Raw genomic sequence first — 23,755 nt, 5'->3', positions numbered from 1 at the left:
CTGGCTGGCTGACTGGCTGGCCGGCTGGCTGGCCGGTTGGCCGGCTGACTGACTGACTGGCTGACTGGCTGACTGGCTGGCTGGCTGGCTGACTGGCTGGCTGGCTGGCTGACTGGCTGACTGGCTGGCTGGCTGACTGGCTGACTGGCTGACTGGCTGGCTGGCTGGCCGGCTGGCCGGCTGACTGGCTGGCTGGCTGACTGGCTGACTGGCTGACTGGCCGACTGGCTGGCTGGCTGGCTAGCTGGCTGGCTGACTGGCTGACTGGCTGACTGGCTGACTGGCTGGCTAGCTGACTGGCTGGCTGGCTGGCTGGCTAGCTGACTGGCTGGCTGACTGGCTGACTGGCTGGCTGGCTGACTGGCTGGCTAGCTGGCTGGCTGACTGGCTGACTGGCTGGCTGACTGGCTAGCTGGCTGACTGGCTGACTGGCTGACTGGCTGACTGGCTGGCTGGTTGGCTGACTGGCTGACTGGCTGACTGGTTGGCTGGCTGGCTGACTGGCTGGTTGGCTGACTGGCTGGTTGGCTGGTTGGCTGGCTGGCTGACTGCAGCCCTGGCCCACATTACTTAACGTACTGTAAGGTTCTGTATTTATTTTCTTAGTCAACCTTGTGTTCTGTTTCATTGTGTTGTTGAACGTAGCCCCGTCTTTCATTTGTGTTCATTGATTTCACCTGTTAGTTACTCACCTGGTCTCATCGGCTCCTTATTTAGTTCAGTTAATTCTGTTTGTGCTTTTGTGAGGTATTGTTCATTTTGACTCTACTAAGCCTTTTCCTAGCTCGTTTGTGAGAACCAGTTATAGGACTGAAGGCTAGTTTTGATTCACCTGCCTGTTTGCCTACCTGCCTACCTGACCATTGCCTGCTTGTGACCACGATTCCTGCCTTCTGCGAAGGCGAAATAAACATCTGTCGCGCTCTGCGAGTTAATCTACACCTTTTTCTCCCTGAGTTTCATTACAGATTCACCAGATTAACCTTAGACAGGCTGGCTGACTGGCTGACTGCTGCCCTGGCCCACATTACTTAACATACACCAGATTAACCTTAGACAGGCTGGCTGACTGGCTGACTGCAGGCCATGGCCCACATTACTTAACAGTCAGTCAGCCAGTCAGTCAGTCAGTAAGCCATCCAGTCAAAAATCCAGTCAGCCAGTAAGCCATCCAGTCAGTCAGTAAGCCATCCAGTCAGCCAGTCTGTCAGTCAGTTAGTCAGTCAGTAAGCCATCTAGTCAGCCATCCAGTCAGCCAGTCAGTCAGTAAGCCATCCAGTCAGTCAGTAAGCCATCCAGTCAGTCAGTCAGTAAGCCATCCAGTCAGTCAGTAAGCCATCCAGTCAGTCAGTAAGCCATCCAGTCAGTCAGTAAGCCATCCAGTCAGTCATCCAGTCAGCCAGTCAGTCAGCCAGTCAGTCAGCCAGTCATCCAGTCAGCCATCCAGTCAGCCAGTCAGTCAGCCAGTCATCCAGTCAGCCATCCAGTCAGCCATCCAGTCAGCCAGTCAGTCAGTAAGCCATCCAGTCAGCCATCCAGTCAGCCAGTCAGTCAGCCAGTCATCCAGTCAGCCATCCAGTCAGCCAGTCAGTCAGCCAGCCATCCAGTCAGTCAGCCAGCCATCCAGTCAGTCATCCAGTCAGCCAGTCAGTCAGTCAGTCAGCCAGTCAGCCAGTTAGTCAGCCAGCCATCCAGTCAGCCAGTCAGTCAGCCAGTCATCCAGTCAGCCAGTTAGTCAGCCAGTCAGTCAGCCAGTCATCCAGTCAGCCATCCAGTCAGCCAGTGCCAGTCAGCCATCCAGTCAGCCAGTTAGTCAGCCAGTCAGTCAGCCATCCAGTCAGCCAGCCATCCAGTCAGCCAGTCAGTCAGTCAGCCAGCCAGTTAGTCAGCCAGTCAGTCAGCCAGTCAGTCAGCCAGTCATCCAGTCAGCCAGTCAGTCAGCCAGTCAGTCAGCCAGTTAGTCAGCCAGTCAGTCAGCATTAGCAATCCTGGATTATATATTAATTTTGGAGCTCTCCTCTCCCCTGTGAAGAGTTGAATAAACGGGGTGTATTACAGAGTTGTTGAGAGTTAATGGTTAGAAAGAGAAGGCATTGGGGTTATGGCGTTCTCTATGTGCCTGGCTGGTCGGAGATTCCACGAGGCTCGCGTTGATCACATCTTATTGGTCACATACACGTGTTTAGCAGATGTTATTGGTCACATACACGTTATTGCAGGTGTAGTGAAATGCTTGTGTTTCTAGTTCCAACAGTGCAGTAATATCTAACAATTCACAACAATACACACACATCTAAAAGTAAAATAATGGAATTAAGGAATATATAAATATTAGGATGAGCAGAGTGGCATAGACTAAAATACAGTAGAATAGAATACAGTATTTACATATGAGATGAGTAAAGCAGTAGAATAGAATAGAGTATATACATATGAGATGAGTAAAGCAGTAGAATAGAATACAGTATATACATATGAGATGAGTAATACAGTAGAATATAATACAGTATTTACATATGAGATGAGTAAAACAGTAGAATATAATACAGTATATACATATGAGATGTAAGCATTATTAATACAGTATATAAATATGAGATGAGTAAAGCAGTAGAATAGAATACAGTATTTACATATGAGATGTAAACATTATTAAAGTGACTAGTGTTCCATTATTAAAGTGACCAGTGATTCCAAGTCTATGTATATGGGGCAGCAGCCTCTAAGGTGCAGGGTTATGTAACTGGGTGGAAGCCTCCTACTGATGGCTATTTAATAGTCTGATGGCCTTGAGATAGAAGCTGTTTTCAGTCTCTCGGTCCCAGCTTTGATGCACCTGTACTGACCTCGCCTTCTGGATGATAGCGGGGTGAACAGGCAGCGGCTCGGGTGGTTGTTGTCCTTGATGATCTTTTTGGCCTTCCTGTGACATCGGGTGGTGTAGGTGTCCTGGAGGGCAGGTAGGTTGTCCCCGGTGATGCGTTGGGCAGATGTGTTTGTTACTAAGTAGCCTCTAAGTTCATGTGTTTGTTACTAATTAGCTTTAATGTGTTTGTTACTAATTAGCTTTAATGTGTTTGTTACCAATTAGCTTTAATGTGTTTGTTACAAAGTAGCTATTAAAGCTACTTAGTAACAAACACATTATAAAGCTACTTAGTAACAAAAACATTATAAAGCTACTTAGTAACAAATACATTAACTTAGTAGCTACTTAGTAACAAACACATTAACTTTGTACTAAGTAGCTTAAATGTGTTTGTTATTAAGTAGATTTATAATGTGTTTGTTACTAAGTAGCTACTAAGGTAATTTTTTAAAACAGTATTTATTTAACTAGGCAAGTCAGTTAAAAACAAATTCTTATTTTCAATGACGGCCTAGGAACAGTGGGTTAACTACCTTGTTCAGGGGCAGAACATCAGTTAATCTGCCTGCACATCAGTTAATCTGCCTTTACATCAGTTAATCTGCCTGTACATCAGTTAATCTGCCTGCACATCAGTTAATCTGCCTTTACATCAGTTAATCTGCCTGTACATCAGTTAATCTGCCTGCACATCAGTTAATCTGCCTGCACATCAATTAATCTGCCTGCACATCAGTTAATCTGCCTGCACATCAGTTAATCTGCCTGCACATCAGTTAATCTGCCTGTACATCAGTTAATCTGCCTGCACATCAGTTAATCTGCCTGCACATCAGTTAATCTGCCTGCACATCAGTTAATCTGCCTGCACATCAGTTAATCTGCCTGTACATCAGTTAATCTGCCTGCACATCAGTTAATCTGCCTGCACATCAGTTAATCTGCCTGTACATCAGTTAATCTGCCTGCACATCAGTTAATCTGCCTGCACATCAGTTAATCTGCCTGCACATCAGTTAATCTGCCTGCACATCAGTTAATCTGCCTGTACATCAGTTAATCTGCCTGCACATCAGTTAATCTGCCTGCACATCAGTTAATCTGCCTGCACATCAGTTAATCTGCCTGCACATCAGTTAATCTGCCTGCACATCAGTTAATCTGCCTGCACATCAGTTAATCTGCCTGTACATCAGTTAATCTGCCTGCACATCAATTAATCTGCCTGCACATCAGTTAATCTGCCTGCACATCAGTTAATCTGCCTGCACATCAGTTAATCTGCCTGCACATCAGTTAATCTGCCTGCACATCAATTAATCTGCCTGCACATCAGTTAATCTGCCTGCACATTAGTTAATCTGCCTGCACATCAGTTAATCTGCCTGCACATCAGTTAATCTGCCTGCACATCAGTTAATCTGCCTGTACATCAGTTAATCTGCCTGCACATCAGTTAATCTGCCTGCACATCAGTTAATCTGCCTGCACATCAGTTAATCTGCCTGTACATCAGTTAATCTGCCTGCACATCAGTTAATCTGCCTGCACATCAATTAATCTGCCTGCACATCAGTTAATCTGCCTGTACATCAGTTAATCTGCCTGCAGCTCTACGCCACAGACAGCCTGAAGTGGATACATGTCCCACATATAATCCTGTTCCCTTTATACAGCACAGCATGTTTACCAGGGCCCTAGGGAGACATTTAGGACACCCTTTATACAGCACAGCATGTTTACCAGGGCCCTAGGGAGACATTTAGGACACCCTTTATACAGCACAGCATGTTTACCAGGGCCCTAGGGAGACAATTAGGACACCCTTTATACAGCACAACATGTTTACCAGGGCCCTAGGGAGACATTTAGGACACCCTTTATACAGCACAGCATGTTTACCAGGGCCCTAGGGAGACATTTGGGAATAGGGTGCCATTTGGGACGCATTCTTGATCTTTTCCAGTGAAGCTTGTTCTCTGTAGACTAGAGAACCTGTAGACTAGAGAACCTGTAGACTAGAGAACCTGTAGACTGGAGAACCTGTAGACTAGAGAACCTGTAGACTAGAGAACCTGTAGACTAGAGAACCTGTAGACTAGTGAACCTGTAGACAAGAGAACCTGTAGACTGGAGAACCTGTAGACTAGTGAACCTGTAGACTAGAGAACCTGTAGACTAGAGAACCTGTAGACTGGAGAACCTGTAGACTAGTGAACCTGTAGACTAGAGAACCTGTAGACTAGAGAACCTGTAGACTAGAGAACCTGTAGACTAGACTAGAGAACCTGTAGACTAATGAACCTGTAGACTAGAGAACCTGTAGACTGGAGAACCTGTAGACTAGAGAACCTGTAGACTAGAGAACCTGTAGACTAGAGAACCTGTAGACTAGACTAGAGAACCTGTAGACTAGTGAACCTGTAGACTAGAGAACCTGTAGACTGGAGAACCTGTAGACTAGAGAACCTGTAGACTAGACTAGAGAACCTGTAGACTAGAGAACCTGTAGACTAGACTAGTGAACCTGTAGACTGGAGAACCTGTAGACTAGAGAACCTGTAGACTAGACTAGAGAATCTGTAGACAAGAGAACCTGTAGACTAGAGAACCTGTAGACTAGAGAACCTGTAGACTAGAGAACCTGTAGACTAGAGAACCTGTAGACTAGAGAACCTGTAGACTAGAGAACCTGTAGACTAGAGAACCTGTAGACTGGAGAACCTTTAGACTGGAGAACCTGTAGACTAGTGAACCTGTAGACTAGAGAACCTGTAGACTAGTGAACCTGTAGACTGGAGAACCTGTAGACTAGAGAACCTGTAGACTAGAGAACCTGTAGACTAGTGAACCTGTAGACTAGAGAACCTGTAGACTAGTGAACCTGTAGACTAGTGAACCTGTAGACAAGAGAATCTGTAGACTAGAGAACCTGTAGACTAGAGAATCTGTAGACTAGAGAACCTGTAGACTAGAGAACCTGTAGACTAGTGAACCTGTAGACTAGAGAACCTGTAGACTAGTGAACCTGTAGACTAGACTAGTGAACCTGTAGACTAGAGAACCTGTAGACTAGTTAACCTGTAGACTAGAGAACCTGTAGACTAGTGAACCTGTAGACTAGAGAACCTGTAGACTAGAGAACCTGTAGACTAGAGAACCTGTAGACTAGAGAACCTATAGACTAGAGAACCTGTAGACTGGAGAACCTGTAGACTAGTGAACCTGTAGACAAGAGAATCTGTAGACTAGAGAACCTGTAGACTAGAGAACCTGTAGACTAGAGAACCTGTAGACTAGTGAACCTGTAGACAAGAGAATCTGTAGACTAGAGAACCTGTAGACTAGAGAACCTGTAGACTAGAGAATCTGTAGACTAGAGAACCTGTAGACTAGAGAACCTGTAGACTAGTGAACCTGTAGACTAGAGAACCTGTAGACTAGTGAACCTGTAGACTAGACTAGTGAACCTGTAGACTAGAGAACCTGTAGACTAGTTAACCTGTAGACTAGAGAACCTGTAGACTAGTGAACCTGTAGACTAGAGAACCTGTAGACTAGAGAACCTGTAGACTAGAGAACCTATAGACTAGAGAACCTGTAGACTGGAGAACCTGTAGACTAGTGAACCTGTAGACTAGAGAACCTGTAGACTAGAGAATCTGTAGACTAGACTAGTGAACCTGTAGACTAGAGAACCTGTAGACTAGTTAACCTGTAGACTAGAGAACCTGTAGACTAGACTAGTGAACCTGTAGACTAGAGAACCTGTAGACTAGAGAACCTGTAGACTAGTGAACCTGTAGACTAGTTAACCTGTAGATTAGTGAACCTGTAGACTAGAGAACCTGTAGACTAGAGAACCTGTAGACTAGAGAACCTGTAGACTAGAGAATCTGTAGACTAGAGCACTGCAAGTCTGTTGTGATCTGTAGTGCAGAAGGGATGAGGATTGTCTCTGTCAGTCAGTCTGTCTGTTGTGAGTGGTGAAGACTGTGGTGCCATGTAGGAGGATGGAGAGAGGAGAGGGAGGAAGATGGGATGGATAGAGAGGAGAGTGATATTGAAAGAGAGATGGAGAAAGAGAGGGGATGGAGAGAGCGATGATGGAGAGAGACAGAGACAGAGAGAGGGTGAGAGATATATACAGAGACACAGAGAGAGAGAGAGACAGAGGCTGGTGAGGATATGGAGAGGAGGCTGAGGAGAGGAGGATGAGGATAGGAGGATGAGGAGAGGATGAGGAGAGGATGAGGAGAGGATGAGGAGAGGAGGATGAGGAAAGGATGAGGAAGGGATGCTGAGGAGAGGAGGATGAGGAGAGGATGAGGAGAGGAGGATGAGGAGAGGAGGATGAGGAGAGGATGAAGAAGGGAGGATGAGGAAGGGAGGGAGGATGAGGAGAGGATGAGGAGGGAGGGCTGAGGAGAGGAGGATGAGGAGAGGATGAGGAGGGACGGCTGAGGAGAGGAGGATGAGGAGAGGATGAGGAAGGGAGGATGAGGAAGGGAGGGAGGATGAGGAGAGGATGAGGAGGGAGGGCTGAGGAGAGGAGGATGAGGAGAGGATGAGGAGGGAGGGCTGAGGAGAGGAGGATGAGGAGAGGATGAGGAGAGGAGGAGAGGCTCTGTTTTGATGTGCACAGCTCTCATTGTTCCCAGCCCTCATCGCTCAGAGCAGAACAGAGCAGACATGAAAGACAGACAGACAGACAGACAGACAGACAGACAGACAGACAGACAGACAGACAGACAGACAGACAGACAGACAGACAGACAGACAGACAGACAGATAGACCGAAAGCCAGACAGACAGACAGCTGTAAACTACTGCAATCTGCCTAAAGCAACATCCCCCTCCATGCTCTGATCTGAAAACAATGTTGCACAATCTGTCTGTCTGTATTGATCTCTATTGATTCTGTTTCCTGCTCTTGGGTTATAGTTATGGATTGGATAACATTATTTACTATTATACTATATATTGATGTCTTATTTATTCTTTACGCTGTGCCCACTGCACCGAACACCTGAAGAATGATCACTGTATTATCACTATGAAATATTGTAATGTTTCTTTATTAGTCTCAATTATTCCCGTAAGGGATGGGTTGCTAACTTGCGATTTGACACAAAAATAAAATGTAATTAATTCATGTAGGAACAAACATCCTGCAAAGCAAAAGGAAATACAGCTCCTTAGTGTTGGGTTCTCTCTCCCTTCTCTTACCAAGGTGCCTCCTACAATCATATACTACATATCCATCATATCCATCATATACTACATATCCATCATATACTACATATCCATCATATACTACATATCCATCATATCCATCATATCCATCATATACTACATATCCATCATATCCATCATATACTACATATCCATCATATACTACATATCCATCATATACTACATATCCATCATATCCATCATATACTACATATCCATCATATACTACATATCCATCATATCCATCATATCTATCATATCCATCATATCCATCATATACTACATATCCATCATATCCATCATATACTACATATACTACATATCCATCATATACTACATATCCATCATATCCATCATATACTACATATCCATCATATATCCATCATATCCATCATATCCATCATATCCATCATATACTACATATCCATCATATCCATCATATCCTACATATCCATCATATACTACATATCCATCATATCCTACATATCCATCATATACTACATATCCATCATATACTACATATCCATCATATCCATCATATCCATCATATCCTACATATCCATCATATCCATCATATCCATCATATCCATCATATCTATTATATCCATCATATCATACATATCCATCATATCCATCATATCCTACATATCCATCATATCCATCATATCCATCATATCTATTATATCCTACATATCCATCATATCCATCATATCCATCATATCCATCATATCTATTATATCCATCATATCATACATATCCATCATATCCATCATATCCTACATATCCATCATATCCATCATATCCATCATATCCATCATATCTATTATATCCATCATATCATACATATCCATCATATCCATCATATCCTACAGCCACACGCCAGCAGCTCTACAACTACTGCCTCCTGGGCTCCGTTTCCCATATCAACCATGTGTGCCTTCTAATGTTGTAGAGCATGAACCTACAGGATCGGGTCACCGCCTTGATGTTAGTGGAGAACGACAGGGTGTTGTCCAGGATCACGCCAAGGTTCTTAGCACTCTGGGAGGAGGACACAAGGGAGTTGTCAACCGTGATGGCGAGATCATGGAACGGGCAGTCCTTCCCCGGGAGGAAGTGCAGCTCCGTCTTGCCGAGGTTCAGCTTGAGGTGGTGATCCGTCATCCACACTGATATGTCTGACAGACATGCAGAGATGCGATTCGCCGCCTGGTTGTCAGAAGGGGGAAAGGAGAAGATTAATTGTGTGTCGTCTGCATAGCAATGATAGGAGAGACCATGTGAGGATATGACAGAGCCAAGTGACTTGGTGTATAGCGAGAATAGGAGTGGGCCAAGAACAGAGCCCTGGGGGACACCAGTGGTGAGAGCACGTGGTGCGGAGACAGATTCTCGCCACGCCACCTGGTAGGAGCGACCTGTCAGGTAGGACGCAATCCAAGCGTGGGCCGCGCCGGAGATGCCTAACTCGGAGAGGGTGGGGTGGAGCATCTGATGGTTCACAGTATCAAAGGCAGCAGATAGGTCTAGAAGGATGAGAGCAGAGGAGAGAGAGTTAGCTTTAGCAGTGCGGAGAGCCTCCGTGACACAGAGAAGAGCAGTCTCAGTTGAATGCCCAGTCTTGAAACCTGACTGATTAGGATCAAGAAGGTCATTCTGAGAGAGATAGCAGGAGAGCTGGCCAAGGACGGCACGTTCAAGAGTTTTGGAGAGAAAAGAAAGAAGGGATACTGGTCTGTAGTTGTTGACATCGGAGGGATCGAGTGTAGGTTTTTTCAGAAGGGGTGCAACTCTCGCTCTCTTGAAGACGGAAGGGACGTAGCCAGCGGTCAAGGATGAGTTGATGAGCGAGGTGAGGTAGGGGAGAAGGTCTCCGGAAATGGTCTGGAGAAGAGAGGAGGGGATAGGGTCAAGTGGGCAGGTTGTTGGGCGGCCGGCCGTCACAAGACGCGATATAAATAAATAAATAAATATAAAATAATTTCTGGGTAACAATTAAGTACCATTCTGTGGTAGATTTCCATGAAAATGGTTCAATAGTAGCTTTTTATCAAAACACTTTCTAAATGAAGAATGTTGCTAGGACTGTCTGGGAGTGGTCTGATTGGGGAGGGGAAACGTGAAAACTAGCTGTTATTGGCAGAGAGGTTTGGAATTCTCTTTGTTATTATTCGATTAACAAATTACCACCTGGTGATGTCACCATGGAAACCAGAAACTCCGCCCATGGAAACCTGCTGGTTTAGAAGGTCCTGGGTGGATTGTATTTTCAATCAGTAAATTACACAGATGAAAGAAATTCAGACTTTTACAGTGTTAGTTTCATTGTCTTTAGTACAACATGATATAAAACACAGGACTGGGCCTTTAAACACTAAACCCTCAAATTCACAAGCGTTCCCTAATGTAAACACACTTTTAAATGCAGAATATAAAGGGGGTGAGCTTGTCTGTTGAAACAGCTTTAAACCTGTTTACAACCAGTTGAATGTTGTTGTTGTTTCCTAGGCACAGCTTTAATGAAGAAACAGACCTTCTAACAGCGCTGCTGAAAGGGGGGACCCGCATGAACAAGTATGGGGTCGCCATGGAAACCACTTCTCCTGCTGTCCGTCATCAGTGGCCTTTCAGGTACTGTAGTAGGAAAACCCACAATGCAACACTTTGAGATAAGCTGAAGGTTTTCCTGCTCTTTTACAGTGGTGTGCCGCTGTTAGAGTAGATGCTCTGTTTGTCTGGCTGAGATGGTGCACACTGATTCCAACAGCCAGTCATACCAATAATAACAACATTTTCACGTTATCTACCTGTTTAAAAATATCTACAGTTGAAGTTGGAAGTTTACATACACCTTAGCCAAATACATTCAAACTCAGTTTTTCACAATTCCAGACATTTAATTCTAGTTAAAATTCCCTGTCTTAGGTCAGTTAGGATCACCACTTTATTTTAAGAATGTGAAGTGTCAGAATAATTGCAGAGAAAATAATTTATTTCTTTCATCACATTCCCAGTGGGTCAGAAGTTTACATACACTCTATTAGTATTTGGTAGCCTTGCCTTTAAATTGTTTAACTTGGGTCAAACAGTTTCAGGTAGCCTTCCACAAGCTTCCCACAATAAGTTGGGTGAATTTTGGCCAATTCCTCCTGACAGAGCTGGTGTAACTGAGTCAGGATTATAGGCCTCCTTGCTCACACACGTTTTTTCAGTTTTGCCCACAACTTTTCTATGGGATTGAGGTCAGGGCTTTGTGATGGCCACTCCAATACCTTGACTTTGTTGTCCTTAAAAGCCATTTGGAAGCCCCATTTGCGACCAAGCTTTAACTTCCTGACTGATGTCTTGAGATGTTGCTTCAATAAATCCACATAATTTTCCTACCTCATGATGCCATCTATTTTGTGAAGAGCACCAGTCCCTCCTGCAGCAAAGCGCCTCCACAACATGATGCTGCCACCCCCGTGCTTCACGGTTGGGATGGTGTTCTTCGGCTTGCAAGCGTCCCCCTTTTTCCTCCAAACATAACGATGGTCACTATGGCTAAACAGTTCTATTTTTGTTTCATCAGACCAGAGGACATTTCTCCAAAAAGTACGATCTTTGTCCACATGTGCAGTTGAAAACCGTAGTCTGGCTTTTTTATGGCGGTTTTGGAGCAGTGGCTTCTTCCTTGCTGAGCGGCCTTTCAGGTTATGTCGATATAGGACTCGTTTTACTGTGGATATAGATACTTTTGTACCTGTTTCCTCCAGCGACTTCACAAGGTCCTTTGCTGTTGTTCTGGGATTGATTTTCACTTTTCGCACCAAAGTACGTTCATCTCTAGGAGACAGAACGCGTCTCCTTCCTGAGCGTTATGACGGCTGCGTGGTCCCATGGTGTTTATACTTGCGTACTATTGTTTGTACAGATGAACGTGGTACCTTCAGGCGTTTGGAAATTGCTCCCAAGGGTGAATCAGACTTGTGGAGGTCTACATTCTTTTCTGAGGTCTTGGCTGAATTCTTTTGATTTTCCCCATGATGTCAAGCAAAGAGGCACTGAGTTTGAAGGTAGGCCTTGAAATACATCCACAGGTACACCTCCAATTGACTGAAATGATGTCAATTAGCCTATCAGAAGCTTCTAAAGCCATGGCATCATTTTCTGGAATTTTCCTAGATGTTTAAAAGGCACAGTCAACTTAATGTATGTAAACTACTGACCCACTGGAATTGTGATACAGTTAATTATAAGTGAAATAATCTGTCTGTCAACAATTGTTGGAAAAATGACTTGTGTCATGCACAAAGTAGATGTCCTAACCGACTTGCCAAAACTATAGTTTGTTAACTTGACATTTGTGGAATGGTTTTTCAACCACTCCACAACGAGTTTTTAGGGTGAAACGAGTTTTTAATGACTCCAACCTAAATGTTGTAAACTTCTGACTTCAACTGTATTATTGTCTGCCATTTTGTTTGTGGGAGTTGAGTTTGTCTGAAGTCATCAGCTTAGAGTGTAGAGTTGGCTGTCTGTGCCTGCCAGGTATACAGGTGCATAACAGGTGCCTCTGTGTCTGTGCCTGCCAGGTCTACAGGTGCATAACAGGTGCCTCTGTGTCTGTGCCTGCCAGGTATACAGGTGCATAACAGGTGTCTCTGTGTCTGTGCCTGCCAGGTATACAGGTGCATAACAGGTGTCTCTGTGTCTGTGCCTGCCAGGTATACAGGTGCATAACAGGTGTCTCTGTGTCTGTGCCTGCCAGGTATACAGGTGCATAACAGGTGTCTCTGTGTCTGTGCCTGCCAGGTATACAGGTGCATAACAGGTGTCTCTGTGTCTGTGCCTGCCAGGTATACAGGTGCATAACAGGTGCCTCTGTGTCTGTGCCTGCCAGGTATACAGGTGCATAACAGGTGTCTCTGTGTCTGTGCCTGCCAGGTATACAGGTGCATAACATGTGCCTCTGTGTCTGTGCCTGCCAGGTATACAGGTGCATAACATGTGCCTCTGTGTCTGTGCCTGCCAGGTATACAGGTGCATAACAGGTGTCTCTGTGTCCATTGTGACCCCTCGATTAATTAACGAAAGCAGCATTATTGTCGGTCAATATTTAATTTGTCTGAAGTGATATCCATAAGGTCATCCTCCAGATTGAGCTCTCTCTGTTCTCTTTGCCGATATAGGCTACGGGCTAGAGCCTCATAGCTCAAATCATTTCAGAGATAGAAAGCACCTTACCCACTGGACAATCAGACCTTGGTGACCCTTGTATGATGAGTCCTTGTGAGGGTCAGATTTAGGAAAGCTCACAACATGGCTCCACAATCTATTACCTGCAAAGAACATATACAGTCTGTCTTCTGTTTATCTTATGCCTGTGGAATCCCAATGGCTCCTTCTCAGAGACACTATCAACATATCTCCCATGTTTATGTTATGCACGGTAACATCACTCTTCCATGTTATGCACGGTAACATCACTCTTCCATGTTATGCACGGTAACATCACTCTACCATGTTATGCACGGTAACATCACTCTACCATGTTATGCACGGTAACATCACTCTACCATGTTATGCACGGTAACATCACTCTACCATGTTATGCACGGTAACATCACTCTACCATGTTTATGTTATGCACGGTAACATCACTCTACCATGTTATGCACGGTAACATCACTCTTCCATGTTATGCACGGAACAACTTCCATGTTATGCACGGTAACATCACTCTACCAGATGTTATGCACGGTAACATCACTCTACCATGTTATGCACGGTAACATCACTCTACCATGTTTATGTTATGCACGGTAACATCACTCTCCCATGTTTATGTTATGCACGGTAACATCACTCTACCATGTTATGCACGGTAACATCGCTCTACCATGTTATGCACGGTAACATCACTCTTCCATGTTATGCACGGTAACATCACTCTACCATGTTATGCACGGTAACATCACTCTACCATGTTATGCACGGTAACATCACTCTACCTATGTTATGCACGGTAACATCACTCTTCCTTTATGTTATGCACGGTAACATCACTCTACCATGTTATGCACGGTAACATCACTCTACCATGTTATGCACGGTAACATCACTCTACCATGTTATGCACGGTAACATCACTCTACCATGTTATGCACGGTAACATCACTCTTCCATGTTTATGTTATGCACGGTAACATCACTCTTCCATGTTTATGTTATGCACGGTAACATCACTCTTCCATGTTATGCACGGTAACATCACTCTACCATGTTATGCACGGTAACATCGCTCTACCATGTTATGCACGGTAACATCACTCTTCCATGTTTATGTTATGCACGGTAACATCACTCTACCATGTTATGCACGGTAACATCACTCTACCATGTTATGCACGGTAACATCGCTCTACCATGTTATGCACGGTAACATCACTCTACCATGTTATGCACGGTAACATCACTCTTCCATGTTTATGTTATGCACGGTAACATCACTCTTCCATGTTTATGTTATGCACGGTAACATCACTCTTCCATGTTATGCACGGTAACATCACTCTACCATGTTATGCACGGTAACATCGCTCTTCCATGTTATGCACGGTAACATCACTCTACCATGTTATGCACGGTAACATCACTCTACCATGTTATGCACGGTAACATCACTCTACCATGTTTATGTTATGCACGGTAACATCACTCTACCATGTTATGCACGGTAACATCACTCTTCCATGTTATGCACGGTAACATCACTCTCCCATGTTTATGTTATGCACGGTAACATCACTCTACCATGTTATGCACGGTAACATCACTCTACCATGTTATGCACGGTAACATCACTCTACCATGTTATGGGTAACATACTTAATGTTATGCACGGTAACATCACTCTTCCATGTTTATGTTATGCACGGTAACATCACTCTACCATGTTATGCACGGTAACATCACTCTTCCATGTTTATGTTATGCACGGTAACATCACTCTACCATGTTATGCACGGTAACATCACTCTACCATGTTATGCACGGTAACATCGCTCTTCCATGTTATGCACGGTAACATCACTCTTCCATGTTTATGTTATGCACGGTAACATCGCTCTTCCATGTTATGCACGGTAACATCACTCTTCCATGTTTATGTTATGCACGGTAACATCACTCTACCAGTATGTTATGCACGGTAACATCACTCTACCATGTTATGCACGGTAACATCGCTCTTCCATGTTATGCACGGTAACATCGCTCTTCCAATGTTATGCACGGTAACATCGCTCTTCCATGTTATGCACGGTAACATCACTCTTCCATGTTATGCACGGTAACATCACTCTTCCATGTTATGCACGGTAACATCGCTTTCCATGTTTATGTTATGCACGGTAACATCACTCTTCCATGTTATGCACGGTAACATCGCTCTTCCATGTTTATGTTATGCACGGTAACATCACTCTTCCATGTTATGCACGGTAACATCACTCTTCCATGTTATGCACGGTAACATCACTCTACCATGTTATGCACGGTAACATCGCTCTTCCATGTTATGCACGGTAACATCACTCTTCCGTGTTTATGTTATGCACGGTAACATCACTCTTCCATGTTATGCACGGTAACATCACTCTACCATGTTATGCACGGTAACATCGCTCTTCCATGTTTATGTTATGCACGGTAACATCACTCTTCCATGTTATGCACGGTAACATCACTCTTCCATGTTTATGTTATGCACGGTAACATCACTCTTCCATGTTTATGTTATGCACGGTAACATCACTCTTCCATGTTATGCACGGTAACATCACTCTTCCATGTTATGCACGGTAACATCACTCTTCCGTGTTTATGTTATGCACGGTAACATCACTCTTCCATGTTTATGTTATGCACGGTAACATCTCTCTGTGCCAGCGAGTGAACACTCTGTAGAGCTGCCTCCAGGCCTGCTAACTGAAGTAGCTAGACACCACTCTGTAGAGCTGCCTCCAGCACTACTAACTGAAGTAGCTAGACACCACTCTGTAGAGCTGCCTCCAGGCCTGCTTACTGAAGTAGCTAGACACCACTCTGTAGAGCTGCCTCCTGGCCTGCTAACTGAAGTAGCTAGACACCACTCTGTAGAGCTGCCTCCAGCACTACTAACTGAAGTAGCTAGACACCACTCTGTAGAGCTGCCTCCAGGCCTGCTAACTGAAGTAGCTAGACACCACTCAGTAGAGCTGCCTCCAGGCCTGCTAACTGAAGTAGCTAGACACCACTCTGTAGAGCTGCCTCCAGGCCTGCTAACTGAAGTAGCTAGACACCACTCTGTAGAGCTGCCTCCAGGCCTGCTAACTGAAGTAGCTAGACACCACTCTGTAGAGCTGCCTCCAGACCTGCTAACTGAAGTAGCTAGACACCACTCTGTAGAGCTGCCTCCAGGCCTGCTAACTGAAGTAGCTAGACACCACTCTGTAGAGCTGCCTCCAGGCCTGCTAACTGAAGTAGCTAGACACCACTCTGTAGAGCTGCCTCCAGACCTGCTAACTGAAGTAGCTAGACACCACTCTGTAGAGCTGCCTCCAGGCCTGCTAACTGAAGTAGCTAGACACCACTCTGTAGAGCTGCCTCCAGGCCTGCTAACTGAAGTAGCTAGACACCACTCTGTAGAGCTGCCTCCAGACCTGCTAACTGAAGTAGCTAGACACCACTCTGTAGAGCTGCCTCCAGGCCTGCTAACTGAAGTAGCTAGACACCACTCTGTAGAGCTGCCTCCAGACCTGCTAACTGAAGTAGCTAGACACCACTCTGTAGAGCTGCCTCCAGGCCTGCTAACTGAAGTAGCTAGACACCACTCTGTAGAGCTGCCTCCAGCACTACTAACTGAGGTAGCTAGACACCACTCTGTAGAGCTGCCTCCAGGCCTGCTAACTGAAGTAGCTAGACACCACTCTGTAGAGCTGCCTCCAGCACTACTAACTGAGGTAGCTAGACACCACTCTGTAGAGCTGCCTCCAGGCCTGCTAACTGAAGTAGCTAGACACCACTCTGTAGAGCTGCCTCCAGCACTACTAACTGAGGTAGCAAGCCAGAAGTTTCTTTCTCTGACTGTTCAGGAGGAAAAATATATCTCTGTCTGGGAGGTAAATAATCTAACAATAGCCTAGTTTCTTTGTCATTTCCGTTGTATAACAATGTGTTGCTGCTGCTACTGCTGAAGTGGTGCTAGCTGCTCTGCTGCTGAAGTGGTGCTAGCTGCTGCTACTGCTGAAGTGGTGCTAGCTGCTCTGCTGCTGAAGTGGTGCTAGCTGCTCTGCTGCTGCTACTGCTGAAGTGGTGCTAGCTGCTCTGCTGCTGAAGTGGTGCTAGCTGCTCTGCTGCTGAAGTGGTGCTAGCTGCTCTGCTGCTGCTACTGCTGAAGTGGTGCTAGCTGCTCTGCTGCTGAAGTGGTGCTAGCTGCTCTGCTGCTGAAGTGGTGCTAGCTGCTCTGCTGCTGAAGTGGTGCTAGCTGCTCTGCTGCTCTGCTGCTGAAGTGGTGCTAGCTGCTCTGCTGCTGAAGTGGTGCTAGCTGCTCTACTGCTGAAGTGGTGCTAGCTGCTCTACTGCTGAAGTGGTGCTAGCTGCTCTGCTGCTGAAGTGGTGCTAGCTGCTCTGCTGCTGAAGTGGTGCTAGCTGCTCTGCTGCTGAAGTGGTGCTAGCTGCTCTGCTGCTCTGCTGCTGAAGTGGTGCTAGCTGCTCTGCTGCTGAAGTGGTGCTAGCTGCTCTGCTGCTGCTACTGCTGAAGTGGTGCTAGCTGCTCTGCTGCTGAGTCCGACCCTGCTACACAATAGCCCTGCAGATACCAGGCAGTATAAAGACCTTAGTCCGTTGATATCTGCTACTGTAGAGAACCAGGCTGGTGGTTCCTGCTACTGTAGAGAACCATGTTGGTGGTACCTGCTACTGGTGGTACCTGCTACTGTAGAGAACCATGCTGTTGATACCTGCTACTGTAGAGAACCATGCTGGTGGTACCTGCTACTGTAGAGAACCATGTTGGTGGTACCTGCTACTGTAGAGAAGCATGATGGTGATATCTGCTACTGTAGAGAACCATGCTGGTGATACCTGCTACTGTAGAGAACCATGTTGGTTGTACCTTCTACTGTAGAGAAGCAGGCTGGTGGTATCTGCTACTGTAGAGAACCATGTTGGTGGTACCTGCTACTGGTGATACCTGCTACTGTAGAGAACTAGGCTGGTGATACCTGCTACTGTAGAGAACCATGATGGTGATACCTGCTACTGTAGAGAACCATGTTGGTGGTACCTGCTACTGGTGATACCTGCTACTGTAGAGAACTAGGCTGGTGATACCTGCTACTGGTGATACCTGCTACTGTAGAGAACCAGGCTGTTGGTACCTGCTACTGTAGATAATAATAATCATGATATTATTCTGCCAGGTAGGCATATGCTACTTTGTAATTAGCATTTAATTGAGAAGGTTTTTGGGATAGCCTTTCCATCTACCAGAAGACTGTTGTCATGACATTAGCCTCATCGCTAACGGCTACACAGCGTGGTAGTCGCGTGTTGAATTCTGTTTTTAATGCCTGGTTTCCGTGAAGGCCCTAATTTGGACCAGAATGAGGCTCTCCACTACCTATCGTGCCTGCAGTGATGATTCACCATCTTCATCTAATGTTTTCATAATTTACCTGCAGAAAATTGCCCAAAAGCTTAGGCCTACCTGTTGCTTATGCAAATTACGGAGCCAAGTGAACAGCTTTCTCAGCGATGCCATTCTGTAGCTGCTACCAGTGGCATAGCGCACGATTTAGAACGTAAAACAACATTTATAAAGAAAGCATTATCCCATAGTTCTAGCACAGCAAATACTTAAATTGTTTAAACATATGTTGCAGAACAGTGATTACAATATTTTTTTCTGAATATTGACAAATAAATATGATCTTAAGGGTGGTAGCTATCAGTGAAGTAGTTGACAATCCCTTTACGGAGTTGACAACAGGTCCTCAAAACAGATTTATTTTCGTCTCGGAAAAATAAAAGTTCAATAGAATCATTTGTCAAATTTGGAAAATGATTCATTTCACAATCCCCTGGCTTTCCCCTTATGAATTGACCTTTAATCTCAGTTTTAAGGTAATATAATGTAACAAGATCCATTTTATCAAATATAAAAATAATGTTTTCCTGCTGGACAAGGATGGTCCCAACTTTCAAGAACCCCCCTCCTGTTTGTTTCTTTAGTGTTTAACAGTATAGTCATATGATTGAATGATTCATTCATTCATTCATTCCTGAATTTCATTTCATTTAATTGGATATTGTAATTTAAAGATAGATAATAATAAAGAATTTAAAATAATGGCTGTGTCTCGCGATATTTTAGTATCACCTATTCCTTTCCTGCAGTTAAATTAACTAGTGGCCTCATGAGTGGAAGGTTATTAATATGTTTCATCATTTCATCATTAATCAACATTATTAAAATGAGAAAAAAAAAGCGCAGAAAATCCAGTGTTTCTGTCAAACGTTTTTTTCTTTTCTTCATCACTCTGTTGCCACTGTGAATTCTACTGTGCCACAGGAAATGTAAATGAGATTAGTGATTGACAAAAAAATCACTGAAAACCTTGACTAATATACTGTTATAACATACTGTTATATTAACTAACATACTGTTATAACATACTGTTATATTAACTAACATACTGTTATAACATACTGTTATATTAACTAACACACTGTTATAACATACTGTTATATTAACTAACATACTGTTATATTAACTAACATACTGTTATATTAACTAACATACTGTTATAACATACTGTTATATTAACTAACATACTGTTATATTAACTAACATACTGTTATATTAACTAACATACTGTTATAACATACTGTTATATTAACTAACATACTGTTATAACATACTGTTATATTAACTAACACACTGTTATATTAACTAACATACTGTTATATTAACTAACATACTGTTATATTAACTAACATACTGGTATATTAACTAACATACTGTTATATTAACTAACATACTGTTATATTAACTAACATACTGTTATAACATACTGTTATATTAACTAACATACTGTTATATTAACTAACATACTGTTATATTAACGAACATACTGTTATAACATACTGTTATATTAACTAACATACTGTTATATTAACTAACATACTGTTATAACATACTGTAATATTAACTAACATACTGTTATATTAACTAACATACTGTTATAACATACTGTAATATTAACTAACATACTGTTATAACATACTGTTATATTAACTAACATACTGTTATATTAACTAACATACTGTTATAACATACTGTTATATTAACTAACATACTGTTATATTAACTAACATACTGTTATATTAACTAACATACTGTTATAACATACTGTTATATTAACTAACATACTGTTATATTAACTAACATACTGTTATATTAACTAACATACTGTTATATTAACTAACATACTGTTATATTAACTAACATACTGTTATAACATACTGTTATATTAACTAACATACTGTTATATTAACTACCATGCTGTTATATTAACTAACATACTGTTATATTAACTAACATACTGTTATATTAACTAACATACTGTTATAACATACTGTTATATTAACTAACATACTGTTATATTAACTAACTTACTGTTATAATAACTAACATACTGTTATATTAACTAACATACTGTTATATTAACTAACATACTGTTATATTAACTAACATACTGTTATATTAACTAACATACTGTTATAACACACTGTTATATTAACTAACATACTGTTATATTAACTAACATACTGTTATATTAACTAACATACTGTTATATTAACTAACATACTGTTATAACATACTGTTATATTAACTAACATACTGTTATAACATACTGTTATATTAACTAACATACTGTGATAACATACTGTAATATTAACTAACATACTGTTATATTAACTAACATACTGTTATATTAACTAACTTACTGTTATATTAACTAACATACTGTTATATTAACTAACATACTGTTATATTAACTAACATACTGTTATATTAACTAACATACTGTTATAACATACTGTTATATTAACTAACATACTGTTATATTAACTAACATACTGTTATATTAACTAACATACTGTTATATTAACTAACATACTGTTATAACATACTGTTATATTAACTAACATACTGTTATATTAACTAACATACTGTTATATTAACTAACATACTGTTATAACATACTGTTATATTAACTAACATACTGTTATATTAACTAACATACTGTTATATTAACTAACATACTGTTATATTAACTAACATACTGTTAATAACATACTGTTATATTAACAAACATACTGTTATATTAACTAACATACTGTTATAACATACTGTTATATTAACTAACATACTGTTATATTAACTAACATACTGTTATAACATACTGTTATATTAACTAACATACTGTTATATTAACTAACATACTGTTATATTAACTAACATACTGTTATAACATACTGTTATATTAACTAACATACTGTTATATTAACTAACATACTGTTATAACATACTGTTATATTAACTAACATACTGTTATATTAACTAACATACTGTTATATTAACTAACATACTGTTATAACATACTGTTATATTAACTAACATACTGTTATATTAACTAACATACTGTTATAACATACTGTTATATTAACTAACATACTGTTATATTAACTAACATACTGTTATATTAACTAACATACTGTTATAACATACTGTTATATTAACTAACATACTGTTATATTAACTAACATACTGTTATATTTACTAACATACTGTTATATTAACTAACATACTCTTAACTAACATACTGTTATATTAACTAACATACTGTTATATTAACTAACATACTGTTATAACATACTGTTATATTAACTAACATACTGTTATATTAACTAACATACTGTTATATTAACTAACATACTGTTATAACATACTGTTATATTAACTAACATACTGTTATATTAACTAACATACTGTTATATTAACTAACATACTGTTATAACATACTGTTATATTAACTAACATACTGTTATATTAACTAACATACTGTTATAACATACTGTAATATTAACTAACATACTGTTATATTAACTAACATACTGTTATATTAACTAACATACTGTTATAACATACTGTTATATTAACTAACATACTGTGATAACATACTGTAATATTAACTAACATACTGTTATATTAACTAACATACTGTTATATTAACTAACATACTGTTATATTAACTAACATACTGTTATATTAACTAACATACTGTTATATTAACTAACATGCTGTTATATTAACTAACATGCTGTTATATTAACTAACATACTGTTATAACATACTGTTATATTAACTAACATACTGTTATATTAACTAACATACTGTTATATTAACTAACATACTGTTATAACATACTGTTATATTAACTAACATACTGTTATATTAACAATATTATAACATACTGTTATATTAACGTTATAACATACTGTTATATTAACTTAACATACTGTTATATTAACTAACATACTGTTATAACATACTGTTATATTAACTAACATACTGTTATATTAACTAACATACTGTTATATTAACTAACATACTGTTATATTAACTAACATACTGTTATAACATACTGTTATATTAACTAACATACTGTTATATTAACTAACATACTGTTATATTAACTAACATACTGTTATAACAAACTGTTATATTAACTAACATACTGTTATATTAACTAACATACTGTTATATTAACTAACATACTGTTATATTAACTAACATACTGTTATATTAACTAACATGCTGTTATATTAACTAACATACTGTTATAACATACTGTTATATTAACTAACATACTGTTATATTAACTAACATACTGTTATATTAACTAACATACTGTTATATTAACTAACATACTGTTATAACATACTGTTATATTAACTAACATACTGTTATATTAACTAACATACTGTTATATTAACTAACATACTGTTATATTAACTAACATACTGTTATATTAACTGACATACTGTTATATTAACTAACATACTGTTATATTAACTGACATACTGTTATATTAACTAACATACTGTTATATTGACTAACATTTACATTTACATTTACGTCATTTAGCAGACGCTCTTATCCAGAGCGACTTACAAATTGGTGCATTCACCTTTTGATATCTTTTTTTTGGGGGGGGGGGTTAGAAGGAGTACTTTATCCTATCCTAGGTATTCCTTAAAGAGGTGGGGTTTCAGGTGTCTCTGGAAGGTGGTGATTGACTCCGCTGTCCTGGCGTCGTGAGGGAGCTTGTTCCACCATTGGGGTGCCAGAGCAGCGAACAGTTTTGACTGGGCTGAGCGGGAACTGTGCTTCCTCAGAGGTAGGGGGGCCAGCAGGCCAGAGGTGGATGAACGCAGTGCCCTTGTTTGGGTGTAGGGCCTGATCAGAGCCTGAAGGTACGGAGGTGCCGTTCCCCTCACAGCTCCGTAGGCAAGCACTATGGTCTTGTAGCAGATGCGAGCTTCAACTGGAAGCCAGTG

General features: G+C 41.3%; 1 protein-coding gene across 2 annotated transcripts in view; it reads left to right on the top strand.

The window, feature by feature from the left end:
- Positions 1-23,755, top strand: part of cntn5 (contactin 5) — a 488,559-nt gene that overhangs the window by 111,525 nt on the left and 353,279 nt on the right. For both annotated transcript variants that reach the window (XM_045704177.1, XM_045704176.1), the window contains exon 2: positions 10,613-10,735. In XM_045704177.1, the coding sequence (XP_045560133.1) occupies positions 10,681-10,735 (55 nt within the window). In that variant the 5' untranslated portion in view covers positions 10,613-10,680. The remainder of the gene's footprint in view (positions 1-10,612; positions 10,736-23,755) is intronic.

This window comes from Salmo salar, chromosome ssa20, assembly GCF_905237065.1.
Source record: "Salmo salar chromosome ssa20, Ssal_v3.1, whole genome shotgun sequence".
NCBI lineage: Eukaryota > Metazoa > Chordata > Actinopteri > Salmoniformes > Salmonidae > Salmo > Salmo salar.
This window is presented reverse-complemented; position numbering and strand designations above follow the sequence as displayed.